The sequence below is a fragment of the Eretmochelys imbricata genome, chromosome 3 (genome assembly GCF_965152235.1).
Source record: "Eretmochelys imbricata isolate rEreImb1 chromosome 3, rEreImb1.hap1, whole genome shotgun sequence".
In the NCBI taxonomy this organism is placed as follows: Eukaryota; Metazoa; Chordata; order Testudines; family Cheloniidae; genus Eretmochelys; species Eretmochelys imbricata.
In genome coordinates this window covers 120,549,590-120,562,165 of record NC_135574.1, presented here as the reverse complement: position 1 = coordinate 120,562,165, position 12,576 = coordinate 120,549,590, and the positions used below count along the sequence as shown (strand labels likewise).

The 12,576-nt window shown below is 43.1% G+C and overlaps 1 protein-coding gene across 1 annotated transcript in view; it reads right to left on the bottom strand.

Moving 5' to 3' along the window:
* Nucleotides 1-12,576, bottom strand: part of FNDC1 (fibronectin type III domain containing 1) — a 139,259-nt gene that overhangs the window by 33,695 nt on the left and 92,988 nt on the right. Inside the window, exons 14-15 of the mRNA XM_077812162.1 lie at nucleotides 7,255-7,320; nucleotides 4,381-4,542 (exon numbers count right to left, since the gene is read on the bottom strand). Of these exons, the coding sequence (XP_077668288.1) occupies nucleotides 4,381-4,542; nucleotides 7,255-7,320 (228 nt within the window). The remainder of the gene's footprint in view (nucleotides 1-4,380; nucleotides 4,543-7,254; nucleotides 7,321-12,576) is intronic.

Sequence of the window (12,576 nt, the reverse complement as noted above, 5' to 3'; positions counted from 1 at the left end):
TGCATTTCAGTCTGTGTTATAAAGGATCAGGATGGCAACTCTTGATTAACCCAATGTTGTTGCTCTAAAATTAAGACTTACCACCTGTCTTTGGGAGCCAAAGTTGTGGGTGGGGGGAGGGGTGGGTGTAGAAGGGCCCACAGTGTAGGGGCAGGGTCCTTCCCATGTCACAACCTGCCCACTTTAGATTTGGAGCTTCTCTGCCTGCCTAGATAGTCCCTTTCCCCCGGTAGCTGATGTAGCCTTCTGATTCAATGTGTGCACTCTTGGCAGCAAGAGAGACCCCACCGGGGGGAAGTGGCTCAGCATCTGGACCTGGCTGCTCATAGCAGGGAGAGGCCCACCCATGAGTCCAGCACCATGCCCCCATATCCTTGATGCCTAGAGACAGGCACACACAGGGGTATTACCCCTTCACTGCTCCCTCTGGCAGATTTTGCCTTTCGGGCTTCTGTAGCAGAGAAACTGCTGAATTTGAATTAATATGCAAACTAGATACCATTAACTTGGGTTTGAATAGAGACTGGGAGTGGCTGGGTCATTACACATATTGAATCTATTTCCCCATGTTAAGTATCCTCACACCTTCTTGTCAACTGTCTAGATGGGCCATCTTGATTATCACTACAAAAGTTTTTTTTCTCTCCTGCTGATAATAGCGCATCTTAATTAATTAGCCTCTTACTCCACCTTTTCATGTTCTCTGTATGTCTGTATGTGTGTGTGTATATATATATATCTTTATCTTCTTACTACATGTTCCATTCTGTGTATCTGATGAAGTGGGCTGTAGCCTATGAAAGTTTATGCTCAAATAAATTGGTTAGTCTCTAAGGTGCCACAAGTCCTCCTGTTCTTCTTTCTGACAACATTGTGCAGTGATGCGGCTGGGAGCGGCATCGCTATGATGCCAGACCCAGGCTATGGAGCCACAGACAGTTTCTTGTGCAAAGAAGTGAATGCAGCTTCTCCCCCAACAGCGTGTCTTTGAAACCTCAATTTCATCATTTCTGTCAGTGCAACTGAACCTTTGAGTCCCTGTTAAAGCTGCCCCTACCTCCCCCTTGCATTTTGAGGGCCAGATCCTCAACTGGTATAAATCAGCATAGCCCCATTGACTTCAGTGGGACTACACCAAATTATACCAGCTGAGGAGCTGGCCCTGGAGGTGCAGCCAGCCCCATTCTAGTTGTCTCCTGCATGGTTGGCCTCTCTTTATCCTCTTCCCTCTCCTACCTACCCACAACCAGGTTTTGCCCAAGGAATGCAGAAAGTAAAAGAAAGGTTCTTGTTCTTCTAGTGATAGGGTCACCATATTTCCCTAAAGCAAAAACAGGACACTGAGCAAGACCGGCCCAAGCTGCCTGGCATCACCAGGCACAACCCCCCCAGAATGTTCCTCCACACCCCACAATTTGAAAACTGCGCCTTTTGTCCCATTTGCTCTTGCCAACTGATGATCAGCTGGTAAGAGCAAATGGGACAAATGCCCAGTTTTGCCAAAAAAGTTGGGCTGTCCAGGACAGGGCTTAAAAAAGGGACTGTCCTGGCCAAAATGGGACGTACCGTCACACTATCTAATGAATGTAGTTTAAGTAACAGAGTTTTAGTCCTTTTAGCTCATGGCAGAGCCCTTGCTTTGGAAACTGGACACTTTAGTACTAGTGTAAGCAGTTACTTGTCTCTATGTGGTAGTGAGGTCCATTAGGGAGAGGTGCTAAAGATCATGGAAACAAATTACTGATATTTAGCAGTGAAACCAATGTAGTATGGTTCTCTCCCACTGTGGTTATTTAACACTAAGAACCAGTTGCTCATATTAAAATCAACCCCTAATTCCCAAGTTTTCTGGAGTATGGAAATGTACAGGTATCAGTTTAGTAACTGGTAACTTTTACACTTATGCTTTATAGTGACAAGAACTGTACTTACTTCATGAAATGTCAAAATGGTAATTTTATTGCATTAAAGGTCCCTGTCATAGGGGCAATTGGCCCGTCAAGAGGAATCAGGGCCTAGCCTGCCCATGACAGCCCTCTGAAGACCCACGTGGGACTAACCAGTTGCCCAAGGTGGCTGTTTAATGGTCAATTAGTAGCAGAGCACCTGCAACCTTACCACAGGGCTGCCTGAGTTCAAAGAACCAGGGAGAGTACTCCCAGGAGGAAGGTGCCTCTGAAGGGAGGGACAGCCTTCCCTGGGAAGGAACAATTGTAGCCTAGGAGAAGGAACTGAGAGGTCTCCAGAGAGACAGAGATAGTTCCTTGGGTGAAGGATACTAGAGTAAGCTGAGAGAAGGAACCAGAGACTGTTCTAGAGGTGAAGAGAACAGAGCTATCCTGAAAGAAGGAATCGCAGGCTGCTCTCCAAAGGGAAGGGAGCAGCCGCAACTTAGAAGCCCTGGCTCCAGAGGATGGGCTTGGTCTAGAGTGTCCCATGGCTAAAGGAGCAAGAAGTTAGCTGAACTGACCCTGAAACTGTAGCTTTCCTGGTGGGCACCTGAATGAGGTCTTGCTTATGCTTATGCTAATCTTTGTTGTTAATAAATTAAACCCTCTGAAGCGGGTGTTCTTTCATGCACAGAAGTCTGGTTTGGACTTATCTATATCCAGATCAAGGGAAACTTATCCAGATCAAGGGAAACTAAAGAAGGGCTCACCTGCGGTGTCACACCTGAAGGCTATAGGGGGCATGGAACCAGAGGCACAATGTCCACAGTCATTTTAACATTTAAAGAAACAGTTTGAGTTCTAATGTTCTCCTTTGGAAATGTTTATTTAGTTACAATAATACAGTTCCCTGGGAGGATAATATTTTCCCTCCTAGTGACCTGAAGTGTTCATAAAAAAATGTTCTTAGTTTATCTTATTGGATTTCCCACCACACAGGGAGTCTGCCCAGAGCTCGTAATCAACTTCATTTTAGCCATCACAAGGTTTCTAATCTAAACAGACCGGGACGCATGATCGCTGAAAGAACAGGACCATCCTGTCAGGTTTTGACAGGGAGGAGTTGAAGACTCATTTGAAAAAGTTTTGGTTTATGTGAGAAGTATTTTACTCCCCAAACCATGGTAAACAAGAGCTCAAGCCTCAGCTGCTCCAGAGCAGAACTCCACACAGTTGGTGAGTATGTTGGGGGGATGGCATGAATCAAAGGTGGCTCTAAGCCACCTTTCCTGCTCTCCCAGTCCTGCAGCTGAACTGACCCTCAGAGCAAGTTCTGCCAGCCTTTAACAGTCCCATAGGAGCTGCCATATCAAAGGAGGATTGCTGGAATGCAGTGCTCTCTGGCCCTTGAAACACCCTGACAATGTACCCCCAAGACTTCACTGAGGTCTCAGAACAGCATCCTTAGCTGGTATAAACAACAATGGTTACAGCAAGGTCAATGAAGCTCTGCTGATTTACACCAGCTGAGGATCTGGCCTGTGCATGCAGATCCAAACCTTTTGGCTCAGCTCCATCTCCTATTGTTTCTTTCTACAATTACAAAATAAAGCAAGACGTTTATGAACATATAAAACATATTAGCACTCATAGTTAGCAAAAGGGTTCCAATTTAAGACTTTGTTCCATTTACCTATTCTCCCGTACTATACATTCCAAATGAAATATCCCGGCAGGACAAATTCTCCTCTGAGATACATCAGCGTACAATGCCACTGGTATCAATGGGGTTCCACTGGTGTAACAGAAGAGAACTGTGCCCTGGTTTCCCATCAGAGGGCTTGTCTACAAGGAGAGCTGCACAAGTTTTACTAAAGCTTTGAATTTAAACTGATTTAGCTTAAGTGGAGCAAATCCCAGAGTAGACACTCTTAGGGTATGTCTACACTTAAACCATTACAGCAGCACAGTGATGGTTCTCCCATCACTGTAGTTAATCCTCCTCCTCAAGAGGTGGTAGCTAGGTTAACAGAAGAATTCTTCCAATGACCTAGCACTGTCTATCCCAGGGCTTAGGTTAATTTAACTATGTCACTCAGAGGTGTGGATTTTTCACACCCCTGAGTGACATAGCTGGGGTGATATTAACTTTTTAGTGTAGACCTGGCCTTATTTTGGTTAAATCAGTTGGAAACAAATTTAAGCTATATTGAAATACAGCCCTCTTAAACTGAAATAAAAAAGTGTCTACAAGGGCTTTGCTCTGGTTTAACTAAACTGGTTTAGTTTGTGTCTGAGATCAAGATACAGCTCCAAGTGCTGCTACTTGTGTTTATCTTGTGATGATCTCTCAAAGCACTGTACAGTATCAAGAAGAGTTGTGACTCATTAGCCAGATTTGTGCAGTCTTCTCACCAGAACGAATGATGCAGCTAGAACATGGACTATTTACCTTATTATTTAGCAAAAGCATAACAAGTACTGGGCTCACCGGTAAATCGTTTCTTCCCAGCTAAGTCAAATTCTGACACAGGATCGGAGCCAGAAACACTGATCTCTGGATAGTCTGTCTCAGGCACTGCTTCTGTAGTAGCAGCAGTAGTAGTGATCACGGTGGTAGTTGGAGGCAAAGTGCTCTCAAAAAATTCATAGTCTTCAGAAGACACAAAGAAGAGTTGACAACATTAGCTTGTTCCATGTTAAACTGGCTTAAACTCGACAGGGAACTCGTAGTTTCCCTCATTACAAACTATGATGAGAAAATTAAAGCAACATTCACCAGCAGACTTCACATCACGGGGTTCACACACTCCTTACTGATTTTTAAGTCAGAGGAGAGCATGCTTTGCTCTTCTTCCCAGGGCTTACAGCAAACTAAACAAAACAAAGACAGTCTTTGCACCAAAATAAGGATGAGGAAAGCCTCCATATTCTTCAGTTCACTTTACTAACTATAGAAATAATAGTGCCAGAGGGGATTTAAGTTTGATTTATAAGGAACTAAGAGGGAAGAAGCGAATCTGTTCTCTCAAGCAATTAACATGCATATTTTAAAATATGTGTTTATTGGTAATACATACAAGTTGTTCACAGAACCCAATCCGCTCCCATTAAAGTTAATAGCAAAACGGCCACTGACTTTAATGGAATGCCTAATGATATTAAACAGAGTGGGACGTGCAACAGGAGATACGCATACGTGTCAGATACAAAAAAACATATGCACCAGTTCATGGGGAAAATAATACTTTTGCAAAAAGAAGTGTGGGGAGACATCAGAAAATAAAAAATCAAGTAGATAGGAAAACAAATATCTTTAATTTGACTGACAGAAATTCAAAGAGAAGGCTGACTCACTGCACTTATTTGGCATCAAGAGTCTTATTCACAGAGAGCTGTGCTCGCTTTTCAGAAAGGTTTGATCTAGTCTAATCTACTCATCATGGTTCTTATATAACCGTCTTTGCCATGCTATCAGAATGCCCGCAAATTATAAATCATATACATCAATCTCTCTCTCGGTCGCCATCCCCTCCAGTGAGCTGCCATTGGAATTGGTTATTTTTGTACTTTTTTGTTGGTGTTATTGTGGGAAGTCTAGGTCAAGGAAGTAGATTTTTTTCCCTTCTGCTCTAAAAGTCATGATGTCTGTAGTCATCCTGTTGTTTTCTAGGGGTGAAGAGCAGGGAATAAGGAAACCCAGAAGATCACCAGCCGAATTCATTGCTACTTACCCCTCATGCAAACTCATCAGGTAAAATTTACCATGATAAACTAAACACATTCGTATGGCAAGATTCTGAGTTGACACTCACTCCCTGAAAACCTGAGGATAAGCCCGCTCAGAAACTGAGGCCAGATCCAGCCACCTTTGCACCATCTATTTTACACTCCTGGAACGGCTTCCCTCTGGTCTGGTAACCTGGTGAAGGTTAGAGCCACCCAAAGGCTTAGACTGACTGCCAATGGCCGCTAGGGGACACTGACAGCAAAAGAATCCTGGCACTGTGCCATTTCCCCCTATGCCAACTGCAGGAAGGAGGTGGCATGAAATTCACTACAGGAGCTCTCCACTGCTTGAGGAGCCTCCCTACACAGGAGGGATCCCTCTGTGACTGGGATGGGAGCTTTAGTGTAGCTTGCACCACTGGAATGAAATGAAACGGCCCTAACACAGTGGAAGATCTGACCAGATGAATCTATCAGTTTTCTCACAATATAGTTTCTCTGTGCTCGGTGGGTGAAAGTCACCCCTGTGCAGAGGGCCAGAAAAAGGCCGGTTTACCCTGGAAGTCCCACTTAACCCCTAGTGCACGCAGAGCAGCTTTATTTTCTATTTTAGATTAACTCAGCAACTTTGCTGATTTTTGGTTCGGGCTGGATTCTGTAACAGGAAAGATAAGGGCAGGATTGAAGCAGTATCCTTTAGAAGTGTCACTTTGAAAAATGTCTTTTTTGTTCACGAGTTGAGTTATAAGCAGGCAGATTCTAAAATAACAGCAATTTAAGCTCTTTCTGGGCCACTCTCTTCAGTCTGTTAAATTGACATTGTGCTGCTTACATGCAATATTATGTGGCACAAAGTCAAAGGGGAATCTCCATTGGTATGATGCTGGAGGAGGCAGCATTGGTGCCTACTAAGCCAGCTCCATCACTGGTGTAAGGGAAAGTTGGGTGGAGGGTGGGGCAGGGGCAGAGTGGCATGGAGATCCACTACTCCTGATCCCCCACTGATGTACATTAATGTAATCCATTCAAGCGCATTACTGGGGTAACAGAGAATCAGCTCTCAATTGGACCATTTGTGACACTCTACTTTGGAGATCACCTTTGTTCAAACATTGCCTATGTCTACATTGGAATCCGAGGTGTGACTGTAGCTACAACAACAGTGAAGCCAAGGCAGCAGAGGCTACCCATGTTCCCAGGCAGGGCCCTCCAGCTTGTGCTACTAGTCATCCTGCTGCAGCTCTGCTCCTATTGTTATTTGAGCTATCTAGACAAAAGTTAGCTTGCGTATGTCTGCATGTGGTACAATCACACCTTTCACTGCAGTGCAGACACACCTATTGTCACATTTGCTGAAAATGCTTCAATGATTTGAGAATACTGGGCCCATGTTTTCTTTACACTGCTCTGGCTGTGAGTTACTTCCACTTTAAATCCCCTTCGAAGGCTCTATTTTTCACAACCACCACAGGGCTGCTTTGAAACCAAGGGGCATGGCTCCAGTTCATGATCCTGGTGATAGCCTGCCTAAGTTCCCATCCAACATGATGCAGATTTATTCTTTACAGTGCAATGTTGAAAGGGGGACGGGGAGACCACACAGCACTTGCAAAGGACTTTCCTAATGAACCAGTACCTTCGTCATAGATCACATACGCCTCTGGAGTTGCTGTCACATCCATATCCAGCCCTGAGAACGTATCTATCGAAGGAGGAAGAAAAGATAGCACAATGATTAAATGATATTTGCCTCCCTCAATTACTCTCTGAACACGTTTTAAAATAAAAGCTGAAAGCTATTTAATCCATAGAATAATGAGACAACAGCAGCAATGGTTCTAGATCACATGATAATAGGTGCACTATGAATATCTAGAGTAGATGAACGGGTGGTAGCACAAGCTAGCCAGGAGGCATGATGCTGCTTCTTGCAGAGCTGCTGTACAAAATACCCAGCATCCTCCAGGAATTCTGCCCTGGGAGACCCACAGGATTCTTGGAGCAAAGGATGCCTTGCTTAGCATCCCTGTAACAGCTTGTTGTTGTTTCATGGCAAAAAACCCATGACATTTATAAGCAAGAATGGGTGAAGCAGTGCAGATAAAATAAGAACGACAGGGAACTTCTGCTCAAAATGTTTTAGATGCAAGACAATTGGGATGTTGACCCCTGTGTATAACAGACTTCCTTCCTCCCTGAAAAGTCACTTCAGCAGCTCTGCAGATTCATGGATTCTCTCCTGGATCAATTGCTATCTTGTGAGTTTGGGGCTTTCCTTGCAGTCAGAGAAATGTACTTTGCAGTGCCTGTGGCTCAGCGAAGCCAGAGCACACAAGACCTAGACTAGCGGTCCAGAACAGTACTGAGAAAATAGGAGCATCCTGATGGATTCCATTAAAGGTAGGGCCATGTTAGAGACCATCAAAAATGAAGAACTGGGCTTTGGGAGGAAGATGTGGTTGGGATGTAGGACAGTAAATGAATAAGAGCAGGAGGAAGACCTCAGAAGGTTTAGATACGTATCTGAATTCTGGGAGGCTTGCGTCAACCTTTTGAAGTCTTTTTCTCTCACTTCTACTCTATAGGTTGAGGACGCAATCCAAAACTATACGGATTCTAATAGGCAGAGCCACCAATTATAATGGCCCCAATGATTACCATAGATAGTTACTGATCTCAGCTACATTGTCCATAACATTTTAATAGCTCAGGCACAAAATCTCTTTGACCATACTTTACCATGATGCTTGGTGACAATGAAAAAAGAAAATTATTTGCCTTCCCAAAGAAACCCAAAACCAAAAGACCTCATTCCAAGTAGAATTATGCAAGGCTGGTTATATATTATATACACACACACACACACACATATATACTATAGGCACCTATATTAAAGATATTGTGTATGTGTGTACACAAAACACATGCACAAAGGTACATACATACTTGTACATACACATGAACACACTCTATCTTTCATGTAATCTAGTTGCACACACCAGTATAAATTATATTAATGTATCCAACTACTTGACACATTTCATACTTTAACATTGTTCTGTACAGGATACTTTCTAAAGACAGGTAACCTTCCCACTGTAGCTCTTAATAAGATAGAAAATGTTAGTTATATTAAAGGTATTAAGATGTGTGTTGAACAATTTCAATTTCCAGTATTAAATAATTAAAAATAAAATCTGAATCATATTAGCATGTCTCATTTATTTTTTATTAGAGAACAACAAACATACAAACCTTCGTTTTCTATTTCTTGCTATTACATTTCGGACAAAAAAAAACCCTAAAACCCTAGCTGGTATAATACAGCAGTAATTTTAGTGCCAGAAAAATTTTTGAAAATACAGGAAATGGGCTAATTCTTGTCAGACTTTAACAAAGCAAATGTCTGACATTTTCTCATGGTAAACTTGTGCAGCTGACTGACAGGCAATCATACAAAGCAGTGAATGTCTACTGCCAAGCTAGCATATGACCCAGTGCATCTTTGGACGAAGACAGAGAATCTTCCCAACATAGGCAGCTGGTATTGATCACTAGTTATAATGTAAACACTCCTTTTTGAATACTGGCAGATAAATTATTGAGTATCAGATATACACGAAGCTTTGAACGTGTTAATGTGCAGATTTCACTCCTTAATGCTTCCCAGCGTAACTACCTCTTGTCAAGACACTAGTCTGATTATATGGAGAAATTGTATTTTCTTTTGTGTTTCGTCAAGTTCTCCCTTTTACAGGGCTATATTTTCTCAGCAGAGCTGTGGCACAGAAATGGCATAGTTATTGCAAAACAAACAAAATCCCCCTGCAACTTTCTGTTTTATGTGGTTTTATGTTTATGTTGATTGTAGTTCCTCAGTTAGCTCCTCCTACGTTGAGTGTAGCTCCCTCAGCTCCCCAGTAGGGTTTACTTCGACCTGCTACCAAGTGAGAACTACAAACTTCCTTGTCTTAACTAGAATTTTTCCACTTTCACCACAAGTCAGCCAACACACACAAAAAACAGCTCCCTTTTCCCTGAGTCTGGGCACATCCAGGGCTGAGTCGTCTGGGAAATGTAGGCTTGGGCTGCCAAACTCTTTTCTGCTAAATGTTGCTGAATCTAGTGAAATGTTGACAATAAATTGTGCTGGGACAAGCAAGTATTCTGCCAAATATTAACAGACTTTGAAAAATAATTAGTATAACATGTGGTGGCATTTCTGGCACTTACAGACCAAATCTGTTGGGAAGCCAAGTACTGATGGTGACAAAATATCAGGCTCTGGAAGAATGACTGTTCTACTAAAGACCCAGACAGAGGAGATAGACAGTGCAAAAACACCCTTTGGAAACATTCAGGACAGAGCAGCAGCTAAAGTTTGGGGCATGTTGGTAGTGCTATCCTCCTTCAAACGTAACGTAGCAGCTGTTAAATAGGCACCTTGGAGGAGCTTTCATCTCGATGATGTTCACCCAGACAGGGCAGGCTGTCTTATTGCATGTGTCAAACGTTGGACTAGGCAGCCAAGCTGAGGTTACAGAAACGTTATGGAGAGAGAAGCAAACATTTATTCCTCATAGAAATGCTCGTAACTCTGAAGTGGGGATTAATATTTCTCAACTTATGTCATGTGTATGTTGCAGGATTCAGGAAGTGTCCTGCCCTTTCAGACTTCCAATCTGATTCATTGGCAGAGACATTCTTGACATGCTGTACTTTTAAAGAGGAACAGCTGGTTTTTCTGCAACATGCAATAAGGCTCTCTATAGATTTGGGTTGATCCATGGATGATATAATGACTCTTTTGCAAAGAACGAAATGTGGGTCAGAGCTTCTGGCAAACTGGACACTGGAAAGGAAAGAAATATTAGTATTTAAAAGGTTCTTTAAACTTCAGAGAAAAATCAGCCAATGCCTTTATTAAAAATAATACTGTGAAATATTTTTAGGGCCAGATTTTGAAAGCCTTGATGAGATTCAAGGCAGCCTTACTCCATGAACAGTCCCACTGAAGTCAATGCGTCTGCTTGTGAAATAAGATACTGCCTAATATAAAGGGAATTAGAATTTGGCCCTCAGTTTATTTTCATGGAGATATTATTATGTATCTTCAAGATGCAATCAGTGATATGGTCAAAATAGACGCAAAAAAGCTGCCCTGTTGTCTTTAAAGAGGTCCTTATATCGAAGAGTCATACTATAGAGGAAGAACAATCTAGTGGTTAGAGCACTAACCTAGCACTTGGAAGACCTGAGTCCTTACTGTGACATAGACCTCTTGTATGACCTTGGGCAAGTTCCTTAGCCTCCCTGTGCCTCAGTTCCTCATCTGTAAAACAGGGCTAATTCCTACCTCACATAGTTGATAATGAGGATAAAAGCATATTAAAAGGTTGTAAGATGCTCAGTTGCTCTGGTACTGGGGACTGTATAAACATGGATAAACACTATAAAACACCCAGGCTGCCTAAGAAATTAGACTCGAATTGCCAGAGGTGGAGAATAAGGAAAAGAGACAAAGGTAACAGGGAAGATATAAAGGATTTCCATATTAAACTCAGAACTGTAGGGGGGGAAGCACACCAAGAAGAGTGTCAGTGGATCTCACGTGATTTTTCTTAAAGTGGGTCTCTACCAAAACCACCTGCTGCCATAATGAAAGTAAGATAAGCCCAGGAAAAATCTTAACGAAAGTAAACTGAATCACAAAAAGGAAACGAAAAAATAATGAAAAAAGTGCCTAAAAGGGAGTTGGCCCGAGTTAGCAGTAATAATACTAAAAACAATAGAGATAAGATCTGTCTCCACCTCAGTCCCTGTAAAGAACAGCCGTAAAAAAATAATGACAGTCAAAAATAGTTACCAATACTGGAAGACAAAGCAGTTCGATGACAGCATGAAGCAGGGGTGGGCAAACTACGCCCAGCGGGCCACATCCAGCCCACCAGCTGTTTTAATCCAGCCCTCAAGCTCCCGCTGGGGAGCGGGATCTGGGGCTTGCCCCGCTCCGGCACCCCAGCTGGGGAGCAGGGTTGGGGGCTGCTCTGCGTGGCTCGAGGAAGCAGTGACATGTTTCCCCTTCAGCTCCTACGCACCCCACTGCACTCTAACCCTCTGCCCCAGCCCGGAGCCCCCTCCTGGACCTTGAACTCCTCATTTCTGGCCCCACCCCAGAGCCTGCATCCCCAGCCAGAGTCCTCATCCCCTCCCACAACCCAGCCCCAATTTTGTGAGCATTCATGGCCCGCTACACAATTTCTATACTCAGATGTGGCCCTCGGGCCAAAAGGTTTGCCCACCCCTGGCATGAAGATACACTATGAACAATGGAAAAGGAACAAATGGCCAAGCAAAAATTCTTTTGTAAAAATAGCTAACAGAAAAGAAAGATAGGGAGGGAATTCTTGATGTTACGGGTGAAGCATAGTGGTTTTCTCAGCATGAATTTGGTCTGGCTGCACTTCTCACCAGTGAAAAAGCCACAAAATGGTTATGCTGGTCATCCTACATGAGTGCCAATAACAAATACTAAGAACATGACCATCAGGTGGTATATCACACATATGTTTTAGGCCCCATCAATAGGATTCCTTACAGGCACAGAGGCCTGCACTAATGCATCTGTTTGCAGGGTTGGGGCCTGAGAGAGTTTCTGAACATTTTACAGGTATGGTACACTATATTGTAAACTTCCACCACATAGTCAAAAACAGTTACACAAGATTACCTGCTAAATAATGAATACTAAGAATATAAATAATAACAGTTCTGCCTATACAAGGTAATAAAATCTCTCAGACAGATTACTCACCTAGTACAGCTGATAGAGGAATCGCCAATCTTCTGCCCATGGCAGTTTTTGTAGAAGACGTTTGTGTCCATCTCTCAACTCATCGTCAGCTGCCCATGTCTCTTCTTTCCATCTCTTCTGTGCTTTCTAAACTGATAGTGCGGC